The sequence below is a fragment of the Stomoxys calcitrans genome, chromosome 1 (genome assembly GCF_963082655.1).
Source record: "Stomoxys calcitrans chromosome 1, idStoCalc2.1, whole genome shotgun sequence".
In the NCBI taxonomy this organism is placed as follows: domain Eukaryota; kingdom Metazoa; phylum Arthropoda; class Insecta; order Diptera; family Muscidae; genus Stomoxys; species Stomoxys calcitrans.
Genome location: NC_081552.1, coordinates 248,500,698 through 248,524,335, shown reverse-complemented (window position 1 = coordinate 248,524,335; position 23,638 = coordinate 248,500,698). Strand labels below are relative to the sequence as shown.

Genomic DNA, 23,638 nt, shown 5'->3' with positions numbered 1-23,638 from the left:
CACCATGTTCGTCCGTCAGTCCGTTCGTCTGTCGGTTCGCCCATCCGTCCATCTGTCTGTTTGTCCGTCCATCCGTCTGTCCGTCCGTCTATCCGTCTGTCTGTTCGTCCATCTGTCCGTCTGTCTGTCCGCCTGTTCGTCCGTCCGTTTGTCTGTTGAAATCACGCTACAGTCTTAAAAATAGAGGTATTAAGCTGAAACTTTGCACAGATTCTTTTTTTTTTGTCCATAAACAGGTTAAGCTCAAAGATGGGCTTTATCGGACTATATCTTGACATAGTACCGATCGGATCCATATAGACCGATCCGTCGATTAAGGTTCTTAGACCCATAAAGCCACATTTTTTATCTGATTTTGCTGAAATTGGGGACTGTGAATTGTGTGTTAGGCCCATTGACATCCTTCTTCAATTTGGTCCAGATCAGTCCAGAATTGGATATAGCTGTCATATAGACCGATCCGCCAATTTGGGGTTTTAGACCCACAAAAGCCACATTTATTAACCGATTTTGCTGAAATTTGGGACAGTGAGTTGTGTTAGGCTATTCGACATCTTTTGTCAATTTGGTCCAGATCGGTTCAGATTTGGATATAGCTGTCATATAGACCGATCCGCCGATTTAGGGTCTTATGCCCATAAAAGTTACATTTATTATCTGATTTTGCTGAAATTTGGGACAAGGAGTTGTGTTAAGCCACTCGACATCTTTCTGCAATTTCGGCGAGATCGGTTCAGATTTGGATATAGCTGCCATATAGACCGATCTCTCGATTTAAGGCTTTGGGCCTATAAAAGGCGCATTTTTTGTCCGGTTTTGCCAAAATTTTACACAATGAGTTGTGTTAGGTCCTTCGACATCTTTCTTCAATTTGGCTCAGATCGGTCCAGATTTGGATATAGCTGTCATATAGACCGATCTCTCGATTTAAGGCTTTGGGCCCTTAAAAATCGCATTTATTGTCTGATTTTGTCAAAAATTTGAGACAGTGAGTTGTGTTAGACCCTTCGACATCCTTCTTCAATTTTGCCCAGATCGGTCCAGATTTGGATATAGCTGCCATATAGACCGATCTCTCGATTTATGGCTCTGGGCCCATAAAAGGCGCATTTATTGTCCGATGTCGCCGAAATTTGGGAAAGGTTGTTTATATATATACCCGAGGTGGTGGGTATCCAAAGTTCGACCGAACTTAACGCCTTTTTACTTGTTTTTATTTGTGAAACAAACATTTTATAATGGCGTCAACATTTTAGGTACAAAGCGCAACAACACTTCTGGCGACATGATAAGAACACATATGGGACGACATCAAATCTCAATAGCCTCCTTTGTCTGGAGGCTATTAAGATTTGATACCGAATGGTATTAAAAATAGATACCGAATGGTATTAAAAATTGATACCGAATGGTATTAAAAATTGATGCCGAATGGTATTAAAAATCGTTGCCAACGACGCGACAAAATAATACCAGGCGGTATTGACAAAGCACCGTCATTTCATTGATATTACCTATGCTCTCAAATGGATAAAAAAAACATTTATATTTGAGACGACAGAGAAGGAGTATTTGAGACAAAATTTTTCTTTAAACCTTGGTGGAGAATATACCTTGGTGGAGAATATATTGGTTCAGTTTTTTGCAGATAAAGGCCAGAAGTTCTATGAGCGTGGAATACCAGGAAGATGGCAAAAGGTTATCGAACAAAATGGCAATTATATATTTGATTAAAGTTCATTCTAAGTTTTATTAAAAATGCATTAACTTTCTTTTAAAAAATCCGCAATTACTTTTTGGGCAACCCAACATGTAGGTAATGCTCAGTGGGATTGGGAGCACGTTAGACATTTAGTTACAGTCCTTATTGGTTATAACTTGCCAGGTCAACTAATCTGTGGACACTTTTCCCTCGTAGTGTCGTCTGGGGTAGCTCTCTATAACATCAGTTAAAGGTAGGTATGCCGCGAACTATAAAAGGGTAAGACTTTGGTCCAGTAGCTTTTCCTTGCAGAAAATCGTAAATTTATAAAATAACTTTTCTGTAAGAGAAAAAATTACCTTTTCCAACGCATAAGATCGCTCCCAACTGTTTAAGAACCTTGATTTGCAAAAATTATGCTGTTTTTAAAGTTTCTATAACTTCCCTCGTTTACTTTATCATACACTTTGAGTTTTGCGAACAACGCAAAGACCTCCAACATGGCTATCCTTTACAAGAAATCAGCAAACCATTGTGTGCTGACTTAACTGCAGTTCACCGGCAATGTCAATACTAGAACTCAGTAAATCTTAGAAATGGCATTGCCTCATTAAAATGTGAATTTCCAGCTCAGTACAACTGTGATTGCGGCTACAATGGTGCTACTCGTAATAGTGTGAATAGGTGTGTGTGTGTGAGAGTGTGTCTCCAAGTTCTCCAAGTGAAAAAAATGAATTATGGCTACTGTGTTACAATTGCCAATGTCACTGGCAATGATGGCTGGAACACCAGCAGACAAAGATAGACAAAATTATGGCCAAAGCCAAAAACCCCTGGCAGAGCCACATTCAATCTGCTATTGGAAGAGATAACTTATGTTAGTATACAGTGACATCAGCAGCATTGCTTTAGCCACAATTCAAATATTCTCTGTTCGTTTTTGCGCCCCTTGCTATGCAGCAAAGCCTTTTAGTTTAGCAAATAGTTATTTAAGTGTGTGATCACATTGGTTGTAGTTATGTAAGTTTGTCCATCTGGTATCTGTTCCCTAATGCCTTAGCTGCCAGCAAAGGTTTGGGAAATATACACATATATACGTATGTATGTGAAGTGCCAACACTCTGCTACATAAAGAGAAATTTGAAATTCGTAGGATTAAAATACACTCTATGGGATTTTGGTGATAATGGTTTTTTGTTTTGGCTTGATGGTTCAATGGCTGACTTTTCACAAGGCTAAGCAAAAAAAAAAACGACTAAAGTTCATTGTGAAAGTATTACAGCATACTGTAAATATTCCAACTGGCAAGTGTCCTTTTTAGGGCTTGGTTGCAAAACCACCAAGTGGATAGATGGTCTTTTTCTTTTCTTTCCAAATTCTATAAATTATATTTTGAAAAGGAATTTAACTCTGTTGGTTAGCTTAGACAGGCAAAAGTATTTCTCTTTGGAAGAATGGCAAAACCCCTTAACGAAAAACAAATAAAAGCCGGGCCGAATCTTATATACCCTCCACCATGGATCGCATTTGTCGAGTTCTTTCCCCGGCATCCCTTCTTAGGCCAAAAAGGATATAAGAAAAAATTTGCTCTGCTATTAGAGTGATATCAAGATATGGTCCAGTTTGGACCACAATTAAATTATATGTTGGAGACCTGTGTAAAATGTCAGCCAATTCGAATAAGAATTGCGCTCTTTGGGGGCTCAACAACTAAAATAGAGAGATTGATTTATATGGGAGCTGTATCGGGCTATAGACCGATTCAGACCATAATAAACACGCATGTTGATGATCAAGAGAGGATCCGTCGTACAAAATTTCAGGCAAATCGTATAATAATTGCGACCTCTAGAGGCTCAAGAAGTCAAGATATGGCAGCTATATCAGGTTATGGTCCGATTTGAACCATACCTGGCATAGTTGTTGGATATCATAACAAAACACGTGATGCAAAATTTCATTGCAATCGGATAAGAATTGCGCCCTCTAGAGGCTCAAGAAGTCAAGACCCAAGATCGGTTTATGTGGCAGCTATATCAAAACATGGACCGATTTAAACCATACTTAGCGTAGTTGTTGGAAGACCTACCAAAACACTATGTGCAAAATTTCAGTTATATTGGACGAGAATTGCGCCCTCTAAAGGCTCAAGAAGTCAAGACCCAAGATCGGTTTATGTGGCAGCTATATCAAAACATGGACCGATTTAAACCATACTTAGCGTAGTTGTTGGAAGTCCTACCAAAACACTATGTGCAAAATTTCAGTTATATTGGACGAGAATTGCGCCCTCTAAAGGCTCAAGAAGTCAAGACCCAAGATCTGTTTATATGGCAGCTATATCAAACCATGAACCCATTTTAACCATACTTAGCGTAGATGTTGCAAGTGCTACCAAAACACTACGTGGAAAATTTCATTGCAATTGGATAAGAATTGCGCCCTCTAGAGGCTCAATAAGTCAAGACCCAAGATCGGTTTATATGGCAGCTATATCAGGTTATGAAGCGCTTTGAACCATACCTTGCATAGTTGTTGGATATCATAACAAAACACGTCGTGCAAAATTTCATTGCAATCGGATAAGAATTGCGCCCTCTAGAGGTTCAAGAAGTCAAGACCCAAGATCGGTTTATATGGCAGCTATATCAAAACATGGATCGATTTAAACCATACTTAGCGTAGTTGTTGGAAGTCCTACCAAAACACTACGTGCAAAATTTCAGTTATATTGGATGAGAATTGCGCCCTCTAGAGGCTCAAGAAGTCAAGACCCAAGATCGGTTTATGTGGCAGCTATATCAAAACATGGACCGATTTAAACCATACTTAGCGTAGTTGTTGGAAGTCCTACCAAAACACTATGTGCAAAATTTCAGTTATATTGGATGAGAATTGCGCCCTCTAGAGGCTCAAGAAGTCAAGACCCAAGATCGGTTTATGTGGCAGCTATATCAAAACATGGACCGATTTAAACCATACTTAGCGTAGTTGTTGGAAGTCCTACCAAAACACTATGTGCAAAATTTCAGTTATATTGGACGAGAATTGCCCCCTCTAAAGGCTCAAGAAGTCAAGACCAAAGATCGGTTTATATGGCAGCTATATCAAACCATGAACCGATTTTAACCAGACTTAGCGTAGATGTTGCAAGTGCTACCAAAACACTACGTGGAAAATTTCATTGCAATTGGATAAGAATTGCGCCCTCTAGAGGCTCAATAAGTCAAGACCCAAGATCGGTTTATATGGCAGCTATATCAGGTTATGAACCGATTTTTACCATACTTAGCGTTGTTGTTGCAAGTGCTACCAAAACACTATGTGCAAAATTACAGTTATATTGGATGAGAATTGCGCCCTCTAGAGGCTCAAGAAGTCAAGACCCAAGATCGGTTTATGTGGCAGCTATATCTGGTTGTAGATCCTTTTTGAACCATACTTGGCACAGTTGTTGGATATCATAACAAAACACGTCGTGCAAAATTTCATTCCAATCGGATAAGAATTGCGCCCTCTAGAGGCTCAAGAAGTCAAGACTCAAGATCGGTTTATATGACAGCTATATCAAAACATGGACCGATGTAAATCATACATAGCGTAGTTGTTGGAAGCCATACCAAAACACTACGCGCAAAATTGCAATAAAATCGGACGAGAATTGCGCCCTCTAGAGGCTCAAGAAGTCAAGACCCAAGATCGGTTTATATGGCAGCTATATCAAAACATGAACCGATTTGAATCATACTTAGCGTAGTTGTTGGAAATTCTATCAAAACACTACGTGCAAAATTTCATTGCAATCGGATAAGAATTGCGCCCTTTAGAGGCTCAAGAAGTCAAGACCCAAGATCGGTTTATATGGCAACTATATCAAAACATGGACCGATGTAAACCATACTCAGTGTAGTTGCTGGGAGTGCTACCGAAACACTATGGGCAAATTTTCAATAAAATCGGATAAGAATTACGCCTTCTAGAGGCTCAAGAAGTCAAGATCCAAGATCGGTTTATATGGCAGCTATATCAAAACATGGACCGATTTGGCCCATTTACTATGCCAACCGACCAACACTAATAAAAAGTATTTGTGCAAAATTTCAAGCGCCTAGCTGTACTTCTTCGAAAGTTAGCGTGCTTTCGACAGACAGACGGACGGACAGATGGACGGTCATGGCTAGTTCGACTTAAAATGTCACGACGATCGGGAATATATATACTTTATGGGGTCTTAGACGCATATTTCGAGGTGTTACAAACAAAATCACGAAATTAGTATACCCCCATCCTATGGTGGAGGGTATAAAAATGTTGGTATGTTCAATAACAAAAATCATTAGAGCAACAGACAAATGGCTGCCAGTGACAAGAAAACACAACAAGAATTCCTAAGCACATACATTGTTTGGTAATATTTACGCGTTTGGCTCGCAAACAAGCAGCTCCTATGGGAATTGCTGCGAATTCTTCGTCAAGACCATTCATTCCTATATTCCTATAAATTGGCTGTTGTGCCAGAATTAATTGATCGCGATTTTGTTGCCCGTCAAAATGCATGTGAAATAATGATTCGCAACTTGCCTGAAAGTCGTCACTGGGTATCCCTTATCCCCTAAGACACCCGCATATTTTTGATACCCACACCATAGGATGGGGGTATACTAATCTAGTTATTCCGTTTGTAATATTCATCTAAGACCCCATAAAATATATATATATATATATTCTTGATCGACTCGACGTTCTGAATCGCCCTAGCCATGTCCGTCCGTCCGTCTGCCGAAATCACGATAGAGGTCGAACGCGTAAAGCTAGCCGCCTGAAATATGGCACAGATATTTAATATCGACGTAGATCTTTGGGGAATGCAAATGGGCCATATCGGTTCAGATTTGGATATAGCTCCCATATAGACCGATCTCCTTATTTGACTTCTTGAGTCCCTGGAAGCGGCAATTTTTGTCCGATTTGGCTGAAATTTTGCATGTAGTGTTTTGTTATGACTTTCTACAACTGTGCCAAGTACGGCCAAAATAAGTCTATAACCTGATATAGCTCCCATGTAAACCAGTCTCTCGATCACCCTTGTTCGGTTCCTAGAAGCTTTAGGCAAGCAAGGTTTGAGAGAAGTTTGGTATGTAGAATGAAATGATGGCCTAGAACTTATTGTAATTTATTTTGAATAAATTATTAGCATTTGATAAATGAATTAAAACAATTTAACATTTTTCTTCTCTAATTATTTAATGACTTAATCGTGAATTCCTTTTCTCGCATTTTCTGCAGGTTTAGCTGCTAAATCATTGTAATTTCATTCGACTTGAAAGAAGATACATAAATTTGTGAAAATTTTCATTTTCCTGCTAATCATTAAAGGTCCAACTTATGATTTCAATAGAATTTTCCTAGCCGCCATTGCCTATTGCTCCCTGGCAATTGCCAGGTTTAAGATCTCTGGAGCGAATATGAGATCGACATCAGACATACATACAGAATTTCTACTCACTCAACAACTTGGGGGTAAATATGGTGCATTGTTTCCAAGATTTATGTTCTCTGATTACACACAATTGGTACCGTTCAAAAGTTATTCGCCAAATGTTGGTATTTTGGCCATTTATCATGTTGTCTTGGCCTGTCTAATGTCTTGGAACACTAGAATTACTTAACTTGGAGTCAACTTTTACTGGTGCAACACCATCAGCGAGGCCGATCATCACCCTGAATGGATCGACCACCATCATGCGCACAGGCAGACAGACAGACAGACAGCCAGACGGAGGAGCTAGCCAGTTCAATTGCGTTTTCAGCTCAGATCAGCTAAGGCTGAGGGCATAAGTGTGGACGGGTATTAGACCATGATGACGATGAGAAGACTTCATGGTATTACCACATCAATAGTTTTCATCACCAGGCGGAGCAGGCAAAAAAAAAAACGGAAAACAGAAATGAAAAACTATTTTTCGCGCTAGAAAAAGCAAACATTTGATATTGTTCCTCTGTTAGCAATGGACAATGGGCAAAGAGTTGGAAGAAAGCAGGCAGAGATGACACAATCATCCATATCGGCAGCAACTCTATGAGTGAGAGATGTAACAAAAAAAAAAAAAAGTTTTCTTTAGTTGAAGCATTTAGAATTCTTTGAAAAGAAAACTTATCATGTTCATCCGGACGTCATTGCCATCATCATTATCATCATCGGTGTGGTTCCTCATCATTCAAGAAAAATAGGCAATGATTGAGCAAAGTAAGGGTGTTTATACACAGAGAAAAATGTAAGTTTTAGTGAAAACAAATCTCTATGCGATATATAAATGAGACGCGTTATTGACTGACTGATCATCGCCCAGCCCAAACGGCTAAAGCTGGAATGATGAAATTTTGTACGATTTTTGGTATAGGGTCTGAGGCACGGGGTAAGGCTAGATTTGGTTATATTCGAACGTTAAGGTACAATATATTGGATTGCCCAAAAAGTAATTGCGGATTTTTCATATAGTCGGCGTTGACAAATTTTTTCACAGCTTGTGACTCTGTAATTGCATTTTTTCTTCTGTCAGTTATCAGCTGTTACCTTTAGCTTGCTTTAGAAAAAAAGTGTAAAAAAAGTATATTTGATTAAAGTTCATTCTAAGTTTTATTAAAAATGCATTTACTTTCTTTTGAAAAATCCGCAATTTCTTTTTGGGCAACCTAATAGTACCAAATAGTACGAAACTGGGTACTATTTGCCCAGGGCGAACGGATAGGGCTAGGATAATGTTCTAGAGATCAAATTAAAGAGCGTATTGGGCGAAAAAATTTCCCAAATTGTACTGGAAGTGGGAGAAATAGTACGTTTAGTACAGAAATTGGTACTATTTGGTACTTTCTTTGTAAAATGAAATAAAACTGTGAATTTGGGAACTTAGGTACACTGATGATGATGATGGCAACCTTAATGGGGTGACTATAAGAGTTTTTGAAAATGTTTATTTTTATGTACTAAAAATAGTACCAAAAAGGTAGGAAATGGGTAAACATTGTGCAGGAGGGATGGATAAAGGTAGAAATTTGAAAATTGACTTAAAAGACATCTGCTGCAAAAGCATGAAGGGAAAAGAAAAAAAGGGGAAAATGGTACTGGTAACAGGAAAAAACGTACGTATAGTACCCCAATTGGTACCATTTGGTACTTTCCTTACAGATGGAGCTAGAGGTCTGACATTTGGCATGTGGGTAAGACTAAGAAATAAATGATGGACTACTAAATGATCTGTTCACTATTCACAAATTTTGGTACCAAAATTGGTACTATTTGGTACTTTCTCTACAGATGGAGCTAGAGGTCCAAAATTTGGAAAAATATGATGAGTGATTATGAACTTTTTACAATTTGTCTATTTTGACATCAACATTGGTACCATTTGGTACTTTCTGTGCAGATGGAGCTAGAGGTCTGAAATTGGGCATGTAGATAAAACTTAGAAATATGTGATGGGCGACTAAATGATTTTTTGTACTGATCACCGATGGATGGGGGTAGGAAAGGTAGGAAATGGGTAAACATTGTGCAGGAGGGATGGATAGAGGTAGAAATTTGAAAATTGACTTAAAAGACATCTGGTGCAAAAGGATGAGGGTAAAAATAAATTAGGTTAAGATCCTCGACATACTTCTGCAATATGGCACAGATCAGTATTGATTTGGATATAGCTGCCATATAGACCGATATCTCGACTGAAGGTTTTGGGCCCATAAAAGGCGCATTTATTGTCCGATGTCGCCGAAATTTGGGACACTGAATTAGGTTAAGCCCCTCGACATACTTCTTCAATTTGGCCCAGATCGGTCCAGTTTTGGATATAGCTGCCATATAGACCGATCTCTCGATTTAAGGTGTTTAGCCCATAAAAGGCGCATTTATTGTCCGATGTCGCCGAAATTTGGGACAGTGAGTTGTGTTGAGCCCTTCGACATTCTTCTTTAGTTTGGCTCAGATCGGTCCAGGTTTCGATATAGCTGTCATATAGACCGATATTTCGATTTAAGATTTTGGGCCCATAAAAGGCGCATTTATTGTCCGATGTCGCCAAAATTTGGGACAGTGAGTTGTGTTGAGCCCTTCGACATTCTTCTTTAGTTTGGCTCAGATCGGTCCAGATTTGGATACAGCTACCATATAGACCGATCTCTCGATTTAAGGTTTTGAGCCCATAAAAGGCGCATTTATTGTCCGATTTCGTCGAAATGTGGGACAGTGAGTTGTGTTGAGCCCTTCGACATTCTTCTTCAGTTTGGCTCAGATCGGTCCAGAGTTGGATATAGCTGCGTTATAGACCGATGTCTCGATTTAAAGTCTTGGCCCCATAAAAGGCGCATTTATAATCTGATTTCACTGAAATTTGACACAGTGGCTTATGGTAGGGTTTTCGACATCTGTGTCGTATATGGTTTAGATCGGTTTTTTTGTAGATATTGCTACTAAAAAGACCAATGTCTTGTACTTATTAGTATTTGGTCCAAATCGGAACATATTGTATTTCGATATAGCTGCTATAGGGCATAAAGTATGCATTTTTCACCGAATTTTGACAAAAGGTGGTTTAAATATATACCCGAGGTGGTGGGTATCCAAAGTTCGGCCCGGCCGAACTTAACGCCCTTTTACTTGTCTTACTTCAAATGTCCTCTAAACACATGCAACAATTTTTTTGAACTAACAACATTTGTAGCCTCCACAGCAAATTTACTAAAAAATGCCGATTTTGAAACCATCTTTGCCCGAAAGGTAAAAAATTAGGGCAGATTTAATATTTGCAAAAAAAATTTTGAAAATCGGATCACAAACGAAGATTTGGCAGCCCAAACAATTTTTCGAAATACTGAGGTGATCAACTCAAGGGGCCTGCCTAAAAGATGCCCGGATAACATAGGGCCTTGAATTTTTGCACACAATCCCGCTTACAGCTCTAACCGTTACAAATTGGAAAGACATATCACTACCCATTCTCACACGCTTTGTTTTTTTTACTATTTTTTTACCCCACTGTCCAGTGTGCCGATTTTACTTCTTGAGCCTTTAGAGGGTGTAATTCTTATCCGACTTGGCTAGCATTTTGCAAAGTGGACCATAACCAGATATAGCTCCCATTTAAAATTAAATCCCGCTTTTATTTCTTGACCCCACAACTTTTTCTATGACCTTTAACACATATACCAAGTATGGTCCGAATCGGTCCAAAACCTAATATAGCTTCCATATCAAAAGATCTCAAGATTGCACTTCTTGAGCCTCTAGAAGTCGATGTTGTTACTGGATTTGGCTGAACTGGCCGACTTTTCCTATGACCTTGAACATACGTTTCAAATATGATCTGAATCGATCAAAAACCTGATATAGCTCCCCAATCCATCTCCCGATTTGACTTCTTGAGTCCTTACAAGCCGCAATTTTAGTCCGATTTGGCTGAAATTGACCATGTAGTGTTCTGTTGTGACTTTCAACAACTGCATCAAGTACGGTCCGAATCGGTCTTTGTTTGTAACACCCAGAAGGAAGAGAAATAGACCTGTTGATAAGTATACCGATCGACTCAGAATCACTTTCTGATTCGGTTTAGCTATGTCCGGCTGTCTGTCTGTCCGTCCGCCTGTCTGTCTGTCCATGTTAATTAGTGTACAAACTACAAGTCGCAGTTCTCATCCGATCGTCTTCAAATTTGGTATAGGCATGTTTTCCGATCTAGAAACAAAGCCTATAGAAATTGGAAAAAATCGGTTCAGATTTAGATATAGCTCCCATATATATGTTCGTCCGATTTGCTGTTATAATGCAATAAAATGGTCATTTGTTAACCGATTCTCTCGAAATTTGGCAGGAAGGATTTTCTTATGACTTTCAATGTTAGTGGCGAATTTCATAGAAATCGGTTCAGATTTGGATATAGCTCCCATATATATGTTCGTCCGATTTACAGTAATAATGCAATAAAATTGTCATTTGTTATTCGATTCTCTCGGAAGTTGGAAGGAAGAATTTTCTCTTGACTCTCGACATTACTGGTGAATATCATGGAAATCGGTTCAGATTTAGATATAGCTCTCATATATATATATATCGCCCGATTTTCACTCCTAGAGCCACTGCAAGCGCATGTATTGGACAATCTTCCCAAAACTTAGTACAAAGCTTTTCTTGATGACTTCCTCAATGTTTGTAAAGTTGGGTCAAAATCGGTTCAGATTTAGATATAGCTCTTACATATGTGTTCGTCCGATATGCTGTTATAATGCAATAAAATGGTCATTTGTTAACCGATACTCTCGAAATTTGGCAGGAAGGATTTTCTTATGACTTTCGACATTAGCGTTGCATTTTATAGAAATCGGTTCAGATTTGGATATAGCTCATATATATATGTCGCCCGATTTTAACTTCTTGAGTCACAAAAAGCGCATTTATGGCCCATCTTGCCAAAAGTTTGCACAACGCTTTTCTTTATGACTTCCTCAATGTTTGTAAAGTTTGGTCAAAATCGGTTCAGATTTGGATATAGCTCCCATATATATGTTCGTCCGATTTGCAGTAATAATGCAATAAAATGGTCATTTGTCATCCGATTTTCTGGAAATTTAGCAGGAGGGATTTTCTCATGACTTTCGGCGGTAGTGGTGCATTTTATAGAAATCGGTTCAGATTTGGATATAGCTCATATATATATGTCGCCCGATTTTAACTTCTTGAGTCACAAAAAGCGCATTTATTGGCCCATCTTGCCAAAATTTTGCACAACGCTTTTCTTAATGACTTCCTTAATGTTTGTAAAGTTTGGTCAAAATCGGTTCAGATTTAGATATAGCTCCCATATATATGTTCGTCCGATTTGCAGTAATAATGCAATAAAATGGTAATTTGTCATCCGATTTTCTCGAAATTTGGCAGGAGGGATTTTCTTATGACCTTCGACATTAGTGGTGCATTTTATAGAAATCGGTTCAGATTTGGATGTAGCTCATATATATATGTCGCCCGATTTTAACTTCTTGAGTCACAAAAAGAGCATTTATTGGCCCATCCTGCCAAAATTTTGCACAACGCTTTTCTTAATGATTTTTTCAATGTTTGTTAAGTTGGGTCAAAATCGGTTCAGATTTGGATATAGCTCCCATATATATGTTCGTCCGATTTGCAGTAATAATGCAATAAAATAGTCATTTACCATGCGATTTTCTCGAATTTTGGCAAGAGGGATTTTCTAATGACTCCCGACATTACTTGTGAGTATCATGGAAATCGGTTCAGATTTAAATATATCTCTCATATATATGTTCGTCCGATTTGCAGTAATATTGCAATAAAATGGTCATTTGTTAACCGATTCTCTCGAATTTTAGCAGGAAGGATTTTCTAATGACTCCCGACATTACTTGTGAGTATCATGGAAATCGGTTCAGATTTAGATGTAGCTCCCATATATATGTTCGTCCGATATGCAGTAATATTGCAATAAAATGGTCATTTGTTAAAATTTTTAAGGTGTATCCTTATTCCAATTGTTGGGAAAATAGCTCACTATTCCTTCTGCCTTCATCTCATTTCAGAATGTAGCTATTTAAGCATGGCGATATTGCTTTGCTCCCCAAGAATACTTTTCTCTTTAACTATTTATGTAATTTACCCATGCTCTCCTTTCTGTTCATTGTCTTCCCTCAGAGTCTGTTGAAAGGAGTGCATTTTCCTTTAGGTCTTCTTTTCCTTGGGGATTTTCCGTCTTACCTGACTTGTTTTGGTCTTGGTCTTCTCTGACAAATTCGGCGTAAAATGTCAAAATATTACAAAGCTGTCATGTTACACTAATGCTCCTCATGTTGATGTTTTGTTGGCTGTCTTTATGAAATTCTTCCTGATTTGCCATGGCGTTGTGTGATAATGTGGCCAAGAAGACTTTTAAAGATGCATTCGGACACACATGGAGTGAAGTATGGGACAATGACACAGCTGGTCGAACATGATGATGATGTGATCCACAAGTATACGAGCATTATTTATCTTCATTGGAAAATGGTCATACATGATGATATGATCTACTTTTGACTTCATCGGAATATTGATGTGTTATTAGAGGAGGGAATGGATACTTGAAAAACAAGTGTGGAAGAGGTAAATTCGTCCGGATCGTATAAAATATATATATCATGGATGACAGATGCTCAGAAGTCAAATCGGTTTAAGGCTTGGTGTTACTTAGCAGTCGTTATAAGGTAACATTTCAAATCTGAGGGGGATTGGAAGTTATATCGGATTAAACAAAATTTTTACAGCAGTTCTTCATTTCCTGTTGCTATTGGTTTTATATAATCCTTCTACAGTTCTTGATTAGTTTCCTTTATTAATCCTTTTATACAATGTCAGTATCTACCATGTAGTCTAATTTGTTCAAATTTCCCTCGAAAACAAAAACTTCAAATCCATGGCTGCGGCACAAAAACCAACTCTCCCGCTGACTGATTACCCAGGAAAAGACTAATAACTTTAGTCAAGGCTACAATAACGGCCATAACATTAAACATGGCTAAAAACACAGAAAAAACTAAGGCAACTAAAAGCTCCAAACTAATCGCTGTTCAATGATGATTGATTAGTTACAATTTTCCAATTTTACTCAAGCCCAGTTCAGTTCAGTTTTTCCGCTTTTCCGCCACAAAAAAAAGGAACAAAACGTGTTTGGTTCTCAGCAAGATCTGTCTACGTTGAATGCGGCCTGCCACGTTCCCATTGATTGAGTGATGTTGGCCAAGGAAAATTTGTGCCTTTAGGGCGGTAAATGTTGTCAGCCATGATTGTGGCGATGTGGTGGAAAAATCGAGGCACAGCAAAACGAGACTCAACGATTTGATTTAGGTTCTGTTTATTTAAGATCAATCGTTTACTAGAGGAGTTTCCTGATGATTTGTTGTTGCAAGGTTATTAAATCCCCACGTTTTTCGGGGTTTCAAATGTCCATCAGGGATGTGAAGGTAAATGTGGAAAGTGTAGAGGAGAAAGGTAAGTTACACAAAATGTTGCATCGTGTGAGGTTGTCAGTTGAGTTTGGGAACTTTTCAGGGAGTTTTCCTTTTTTCCTTTCTTACTATAGATGGACAATTGACTTTGTTCCAAAGATGTTTATCGCTTCATCCGAAAGGAGTTATGGTTAAGATTTTAAGTTAACTAAAACAATGTTGCATAGCAATTGGCAGGGTAAAAGGTGAGATAAAACAATGCACCAAAGGTTGGTGCTATAGAAATCTCGTGATTCAGCTAATCACACCACGAGACCCTGCAAAGTGTCATATGCATCCATGCCCCGTTAGAAGACAAGGGCAGATAGACCAAGCATATATTTTGCAAGCCATTCTGACCATGAGATTAAAATCGTGCTGGGAGATTTTAATCCCATTGTGGAAAGGGGAGAATATATTTGCTCCTATGGTAGAAAAATGTAACCTCCATGAGGGAAGGTGCGATATTGGATGGAGGCTAATAGACTTCTCAGCGGCATAAAACAAACCATCAGAAGCAACCCTGCAGTCGGTAGCAACGCGTCAACAAGTCAAGGAGAGTCAGGGGGAGAAAAAAAGAGGAGAAGAGAGAGCAGGAAAGAGAAAATTTTATCAAAGAATCCAAATTCCAATGATTTTGGCTGCAGAACCAGTAAACCCACTGAAGAACAACAAGGCAGGAGAAGCCGAAGGGTTGCCAGGTGAACTAATTAGGACGGGAGCTATGTAAAGTGCATGCATCAGCTTGTTCTGGCTAGGCGATCGCATACCAAGAAGGGAAACAAGACAGTATGTGCCAATTACAGTGGAATAAGCCTCGTTTCCTTTGCATACGAAATATTGGGTTGCCCAAAAAGTAATTGCGGATTTTTCATATAGTCGGCGTTGACAAATTTTTTCATAGCTTCTTTCTTCTGTCAGTTATCAGCTGTTACTTTTAGCTTGCTTTAGAAAAAAAGTGTAAAAAAAGAATATTTGATTAAAGTTCATTCTAAGTTTTATTAAAAATGCATTTTCATTCTTTTAAAAAATCCGCAATTACTTGTTGGGCAACCCAATACATTCGAGGGTGCTGTCAAACTGATTAATAAGAAAAAAAATCGACACTTACCATGTTTTTAACAACTACAAGACTTTTGGCATGGATATGGGAAAAAATGAATGCGTAAAAACAAAAACGAGGAAAAATTCGATTTTTGTTCCCTAAGGACTCTTTGAACTGTAAAATTCATTTTTTTTTTGTTTTCAAACTTTTTGAATTTTGCTGATAAAAAAAAATCTTTAAAAAAATAATTTAACACAAACAAGGTTGAAGGTCATGAAAGAAGCCGTTGTACAAAATTTCAGCCAAATTGGATAAGAATTGCGCCCTCTAGCGGCTTAAGAAGTCAAGACCCAAGATCGGTATATGTGGCAGCTAAACCAGGATTTAGACCGATTTTAACCATACTTAGCACACACCACGTTGGCATCACTTCCAACAAAACTACAGCCAAATCGGATAAGAAGTGCGCCCTCTAAAAGCTGAAAAAGTCAAGACCCATGGCAGCTATATCAGGTTATGAACCGATTTAAACTATACTTAGCAAAGTTATTAGAAGTGATACCAAAACATCACGTGCAAAATTTCAGTCAAATCAGACGAGAATTGTGCCCTCTAGAGGCTCAAGAAGTCAAGACCCCAAATCGGTTTATATGACAGCTATATCAGGTTATGAACCGATTTAAACCATACTCAGCACAGTTGTTGGAAGTCATACCGAAACACTTCATGACAAATTTCAGCCAAATCGGATAAGAATTGCGCCCTCTAGAGGCTCAAGAAGTAAAATAGGAAGATCGGTTTCCATGGGAGCAGTAACAGCCTATAGACCGATTCGGACGGCATTTGACACGCACATTGGAGGTTGTAGGAGAAGCCGTTGTTCAAAATTTCAGCCAAATTGGATAATAATTACGCCGCCTAGAGGCTTAAGAAGTCAAGATCCCAGATCGGTTTATATGACAGCTATATCAGGTTCGACGTTCTTTTTCAATTTGGCCCTAATCGGATCAGATTTGGATATAGCTGCAATATAGACCGATCCCTCGATTTAAGGTTTTAGGCCCATAAAAGGCGCATTTATTGTCCAATGTCGCCGTCTTAGGCCCTTCGACATACTTCTTCAATTTGGCCCAGATCGGATCAGATTTAAATATAGCTGGCATATAGACCGATCTCTCGATTTAGGGTCTTGGGCCCATAAAAGACACATTTATTATCCGATTTTGCTGAAATCTGGGATAGTGAATTGCGTTAGGCCCTTCGACATAATTCTTCAATTTGGCCCAGATCGGTCCTAATTTAAATATAGCTGCCATATAGACCGATCTCTCGATTTAAGGTTTTGGGGCCATAAAAGGCGCATTTATTGTCCGATTTCGCCGAAATTGGGGACAGTGAGTTAAGTGAAGCTGCTCGACATATTTCTGCAATTTGGCTCAGATCGGTCCAGATTTGAATATAGCTGCCATATAGACCGATCTCTCGATTTAATGTTTTGAGTCCATAAAAGGCGCGTTTATAGTACAATGCCGCCGAAATTTGGGAAAGTAAGTTGTTTTAGGCCCTTCGTCATTATTCTGTAATATGGCACAGATCGGTCCAGATTTAAATATAGCTGCCATATAGACCGATCTCTCGATTTAAGGTCTTACTCCCATAAAAGGCGTATTTATAGTCCGATGTCGCCGAAATTTGGGATAGTGAGTTGTGTTAGGTCCTTCGACATCCTTTTTCAATTTGGCTCAGATCGGTCCAGATTTGAATATAGCTGCCATATAGACCGATCTCTCGATTTAATGCTTTGGGCCCACAAAAAAAAAAGTACAAGGCCGCCGAAATTTGGGACAGTGAGTTGTCTTCGGCCCTCCGACATACTACTTCAATTTGGCCCTGATCGGATCAGATTTAAATATAGCTGCCATATAGACCGATCTCTCGATTTAAGGTTTTGGGCCCATAAAAGGCGCATTTATTATCCGATTTTGCTGAAATTTGGGACAGTGAATTGTCTAAGGCCCTTCGACATAATTTTTTAATTTGGCCCAGATTGGTCCTTATTTAAATATAGCTGCCATATAGACCGATCTCTCGATTTAAGGTTTTGGGGCCATAAAAGGCGCATTTATTGTCCGATTTCTCCGAAATTTAGGACAAGTAGTTAGGTTAAGCTCGTCGACATTCTTCTGCAACATGGCACAGATCGGCCCAGATTTGGATATAGCTGCCATATAGACCGATCTCTCGATTTAAGGTTTCAGGGCCATAAAAGGCGCATTTATTGTCCGATGTCGCTGAAATGTGCGTTGTGTTAGGCCCTTCGACCTTCGTTAGGCCCAGATCGCTCTAGATTTGGATATAGCTGCCATATAGACCGATCTCTCGATTTAAGGTTTTGGGCCCACAAAATGCGCATTTATTATCAAATTTTGCTGAAATTTAGGACAGTGAGCTGTGTTAGGCCCTTCGACATCCTTCTTCAATTTGGTCCAGATGGGTCCAGATTTGGATATAGCTGCCATATAGACCGATCTCTCGATTTAGGGTCTTGCGCCCATAAAAGGCGCATTTATCGTCCGATTTTGCCATAATTTGGGGCAATGAGTTATGTTAGGCTTATTGACATCCTTTTTTAATTGGGCCACGATCGGTTCAGATTTGAATATAGCTGCTATTTAGACCGATCTCTCGATTTAAGGCTTTGGCCCCGTAAAAGGCGCATTTATTGTCCTATGTCGCCAAAATTTAGGACAGTGAGTTGTGTTAGGATCTTCGACATCCTTCTTTAATTTGGCCCAGATCGGATCGGATTTGGATATAGCTGCCTAGACCGATCTCTCGATTTAGGGTCTTAGGCCCATAAAATCCACATTTATTATCCGATTTTGCTGAAATTTGGGACAGTGAGTTGCGTTAGGCCCTTCGACATCTTTCTTCAAGTTGGCCCAGATCGCTCTAGATTTGGATATAGCTGCCATATAGACCGATCTCTCGATTTAAGTCTTTGGGCCCATAAAAGGAGCATTGATTGTCCGATTTTGCCAAAATTTGGGACAGTGAGTTGTGTGAGGCCCCTCGACATCCCTCTTCAATTTGGCCTTGATCGGTTCATATTTGGATATAGCTGCCATATGGACCGATCTCTCGATTTAAGGCTTTAGGCCCATAAAAGGCGCATTTATTGTCCGTTGTCGCCAAAATTTGGGACAATGAGTTATGTGAGGCCATTTGACATCCTTCTTCAATTTGGTCCAGATCGGTCCAGATTTGCATATAGCTCTCATATAGACCGATCCTCCGATTTAGGATCTTTGGCCCATAAAAGCCACATTTATTATCCGATTTTGCTGGAATTTGGGACAGTGAGTTGTGTTAGGCTCTTCGACATTCTTCTTCAATTTGGCTCCGATCGGTCTAGATTTGGATATAACAGCCATATACACCGATCTCTTGATTTAGGGTTTGCATTTTTCACCGGATTTTTAGGAAAGGTGGTTTACATATACACCCGAGGTGGTGTGTATCCAAAGTTCGGCCCGACCGAACTTAACGCCTTTTTACTTCTGAATCTTTAAGTTGTCCAAATGGTTTTTTTTAAGGCTTGTTTTAATAACTTTTGCCCGATGACATATTTGACATTTTTATTTTCATGCCATTTCCTTTTTCGAAAATTATTACTAATGAAACCCTTGCGTGTCATTTCCGCTTAGTGAACTGAATTCCCGAGCTCTTTGGTTTTTTTTTATTGACAATGACTCTATTCCTTCATTTCCCATTTATATATTTTTTTTTATAATTTTTGGCAAATGTCTCCTTTAATTTTAATTTTTGAACCAACGATTGTGTCTTCATAACTCATTTCAATAGGGTTGGGGATTTTTAAGACCCACTGCCTTGCTGCCTCTTGGCTTTTGTGGCTGGGCTTTTCTACTACCTTTTGCGATTCACGCAAAAATTGTCACTTAAATATTTCAAATTCTGCGAGAACAGCGACATGGCGCCCTTGGGGGTCCACCAAATTAAACAACCCGAAGAAGGGAAACTTAAGGAAAAGTATCAAAAAGTGATACCGTTGCTCCGAAGCACTCTGTCTTGGATCGTGGGCAAACAACAAAAAGAGTCTGCAAACAACTGTAGAAACAGACATGGTTTCTTAAGGAGAAATTCCCTGGCTTCCAGACCATGTTGTTTCAAAAGAATTCCAATTTAGTGAATATGCCACCAATGTGAATGTGTGCGCGTTTTTTTTTTGGCTTGTTTGAATTTGATATAACGAAAATGAGACTCTGAATTTTGCAACTTCATCTGGAGGAGACTCATCCATGCACCAGGGGCAAACTGGCAGGCAACAAGCTTTTGCAACTCCCAAGTCTGCCACTGTCATCTCAAACATTGGCATCTTCACATAAATTTCATTCTGTGTGTGCCACAATTGTTTAAATGAAATGAACAAAAAGTGAACAACTTTTTTTAGCAGCCATTGTTGCGTTTCTTTGGCTGACATTGCTTGGTTACTCAGACTATGCGTGGATGCGGATGTTTGGATATGCGTTTTTGCTTAATCCTGGCGTTTTGTTTTTGCGGCTTGGTGGTGCTTGTTTGACATGGAACTCATTATTTGTTTACCACAATCACCGACTTTGGCGCCCAACGAGGGGCGACGCTGCTCGAGAGGGTTAGCCATGTGGCAGGCAGCCACAGAGAGACACCATAATTTTTATTTGATCTTTTTATGGACTCTACTTGTCTGCTGGCACCATACCTTTTCCAAAACACTTTGTGGGACGAGAGTAGGAAATTTTAGATGTTTCTTTCTTTATAATTTATTTTTATGAATGTTTTGTTTGTTGGCTTGCATGGTTTTTATGACCGGGCATCTACTTGTTGAATTCCACGACCCAGAGCATACAAAACAAAGACAATATCGCGAATTATTTGTCCGTCCGTCCGTCTGCGTGTTGCTTGTTGCAAATTTACAAAATGAACATTATTCAATTTGTCATTTAGCCACAATGTCCCGGTGTCATCGCATTGTGGTGGCACATTGCCGGCTGCTGCTTGCTGGCTGGCTGGCTGATTTCCTTTTTGCTGACTGTGATGATAGTGACCCTGCATGGCTGGCAAGAGAAGCTCTTACTGATTAGTCCTGGTCTTTGGGTCATACAAGTGGAAATTAACAATTCAAGCCGAAACATAGTCGCGCAACAAGCACAAATGGTCTTATTGTCCCCTTCACCAACCCCTTACAAAAAAGTCCAAAATGTCATCTTTAACAAAATTTCACAAAAAAGCCTTACAAACTGGCAAATTGCAAAGAAATGTAAAAAATTATCGAAACAATGAAACACGTTAATGACTTTTGACCAAAAAACACAACGTACAAGAAATCGATGTAAATTTTAAAAAATAATAGAATTTAAACAGCTAGCAATATAAACAAGTAAAATGGCGTCAAGTTCGGCCGGGCCGAACTTTGGACACCCACCACCTCGGGTATGTATATATAAACCACCTTTCTTCAAAATCCAGTAAAAAAATGCATACCTTATGCCCCATAAATGCGCCTTCGATGGGCCCAAAGCCTTAAATCGAGAGATTGCTATATATGGCAGCTATATCCAAATCTGGACCGATCTGGGCCAAAGTGAAGAAGGATGTCGAAGCGCCTAACACAACTCACTGTCCCAAATTTCGGCGAAATCGGACAATGAATACGCCTTTTATGGCCCCAAAACCTTAAATCGAAAGATCGGTCTATATGGCAGCTATATCCAAATCTAGATCGATCTAGGCCAAATTAACGAAGGGTGTCGAAGGGCCTAACACACCTCACTGTCCCAAATTTCGGCCACATCGGATAATAAATGCGCCTTTTATGGGCGCAAGACCTTAAATCGAGAGATCGGTCTATATGACAGCTATATTCAAATCTGGTACGATCTAGGCTAAAGTGTAAAAATATGTCGATTGACCTAACATATCTCACTGTCCCAAATTTCAGCAAAAACGGACAGTAAATGCGCCTTTTATGAGGGCAAGACCTTAAATCGAGAGATCGGTCTATATGGCAGCTATACCCAAATCTGAACTGATCTGGGCCCAATTGAAGAAGGATATCGAGGGGCTTAATTTAACTCAATGTCCCAAATTTCGGCGACATTGGACAGTAAAAGCGCTTTTTATGGGCTCAAAACCTGAAATCAAGAGATCGGTCTATATAGCAACTATATCCAAATCTGGACCGATCTGTGCCATATTGCAGAAGTATGTCGAGGGGCCTAACACAACTCACTGTCCTAAATTTCAGCAAAAGCGGACAATAAATGCGCCTTTTATGGGCGCAAGACCTTAAATCAAGAGATCGGCCGATATGACAGTTATATCCAAATCTGAACCGATCTGGGCCAAATTGAAGAAGGATGTCGGAGGACCTAACACAACTCACTGTCCTAAATTTCAGCAAAATCGGGTAGTAAATGTCGATTTTATGGGCCTAAAGCTCTAAATCGGCGGATCGGTCTATATGACAGCTATATCCAAATTTGAACTGATCTGGGCCCAATTGAAGAAGGATATCGAGGGGCTTAATTTAACTCAATGTCCCAAATTTCGGCGACATTGGACAGTAAAAGCGCCTTTTATGGGCCCAAAACTTGAAATCAAGAGATCGGTCTATATGGCAACTATGTATATCCTAATCTGGACCGATTTATGCCATATTGCAGAAGTATGTCGAGGGGCCTAACACAACTCACTGACCCCAAATTTCGGCCACATCGGGCAGTAAATGCGTCTTTTATGGGCCCAAAACTCTAAATCGAGAGATCGGTCTATATGGCAGCTTTATCCAAATCTAAACCGATCTTTGCCAAATTGAAGAAGGATGCCAAAAGGCCTAGCGCAACTCACTGTTCCAAATTGCAGCAAAATCGGGTAATAAATGTGGTTTTATGGGCCTAAGACCCTAAATCGGCGAATCGGTCTACATGGGGGCTATATCAAGATATAGTCTGATATAGCCCATCTTCGAACTCAACCTGCTTATGGATAAAGAAAGAACCTGTGCAAAGTTTCAGCTCAATATCTCTATTTTTAAAGACTGTAGCGGGATTTCAACAGACAGACGGACAGAAATATCGATTTCCATTATATATGGAAATGGATATTTCGATGTGTTGCAAACGGAATGACAAAATGAATATACCCCCATCCTTCGGTGGTGGGTATAAAAATATATATGGGACCTTTATCTAACTCTGAACCGATTTTTATATTTGTACTTTGGGTCGTTGAGATTCAAAATGAATTGTTGCAGGAAAATTAACAAATTTCGTAGTTGTTTTTTCGGCCAAAGTTGTTGTTTTTCAAAATTGTTTTTATCTGTGTATACAAATCTTGTCATTCCGTTTGTAACACCTCGAAATATTCGTCTAAGACCCCATAAAGTATTTATATTCTGAGTCGATCTAGCCATGCCCGTCCTTCTGTCGAAATCACGATAGCAGTCGAACGCGTAAAGCTAGCCGTTTGAAATTTTGCACAAATGCTTAGTATTAATGTAAGTCGTTGGAGATTGCAAATGAGCCATATCGGTTCAGATATAGCTCCCATATAAACCGTTATCCCGCTTTGACTTTTGAGCCCCTGGAAGCTGCAATTTTTGTCCGATTTGTGTGAAATTTTGGACGTACTGTTATGTTATGACTTTCAACAGCTGTGCCAAGTACGGTCCAAATCGGTTTAAAACCTGATATAGCTCCCATATAAACCGATCTCCCGATTTGACTTCTTGAGCCCCTGGAAGTCGAAATTTTCATCCGATTTGTCTGAAATTTTGCATGTAGTGTTCTGTTTTGACTTCCAATAACTGT

At 39.3% G+C, this 23,638-nt stretch overlaps 1 protein-coding gene across 1 annotated transcript in view; it reads right to left on the bottom strand.

Moving 5' to 3' along the window:
- LOC106092548 (uncharacterized) overlaps window positions 1-20,882 on the bottom strand; it is a 92,333-nt gene extending 71,451 nt beyond the window's left edge. The window contains exons 1-2 of the mRNA XM_059369166.1: window positions 20,745-20,882; window positions 20,042-20,184 (exon numbers count right to left, since the gene is read on the bottom strand). Of these exons, the coding sequence (XP_059225149.1) occupies window positions 20,042-20,184; window positions 20,745-20,882 (281 nt within the window). The remainder of the gene's footprint in view (window positions 1-20,041; window positions 20,185-20,744) is intronic.
- Window positions 20,883-23,638: the final 2,756 nt, after the last annotated feature.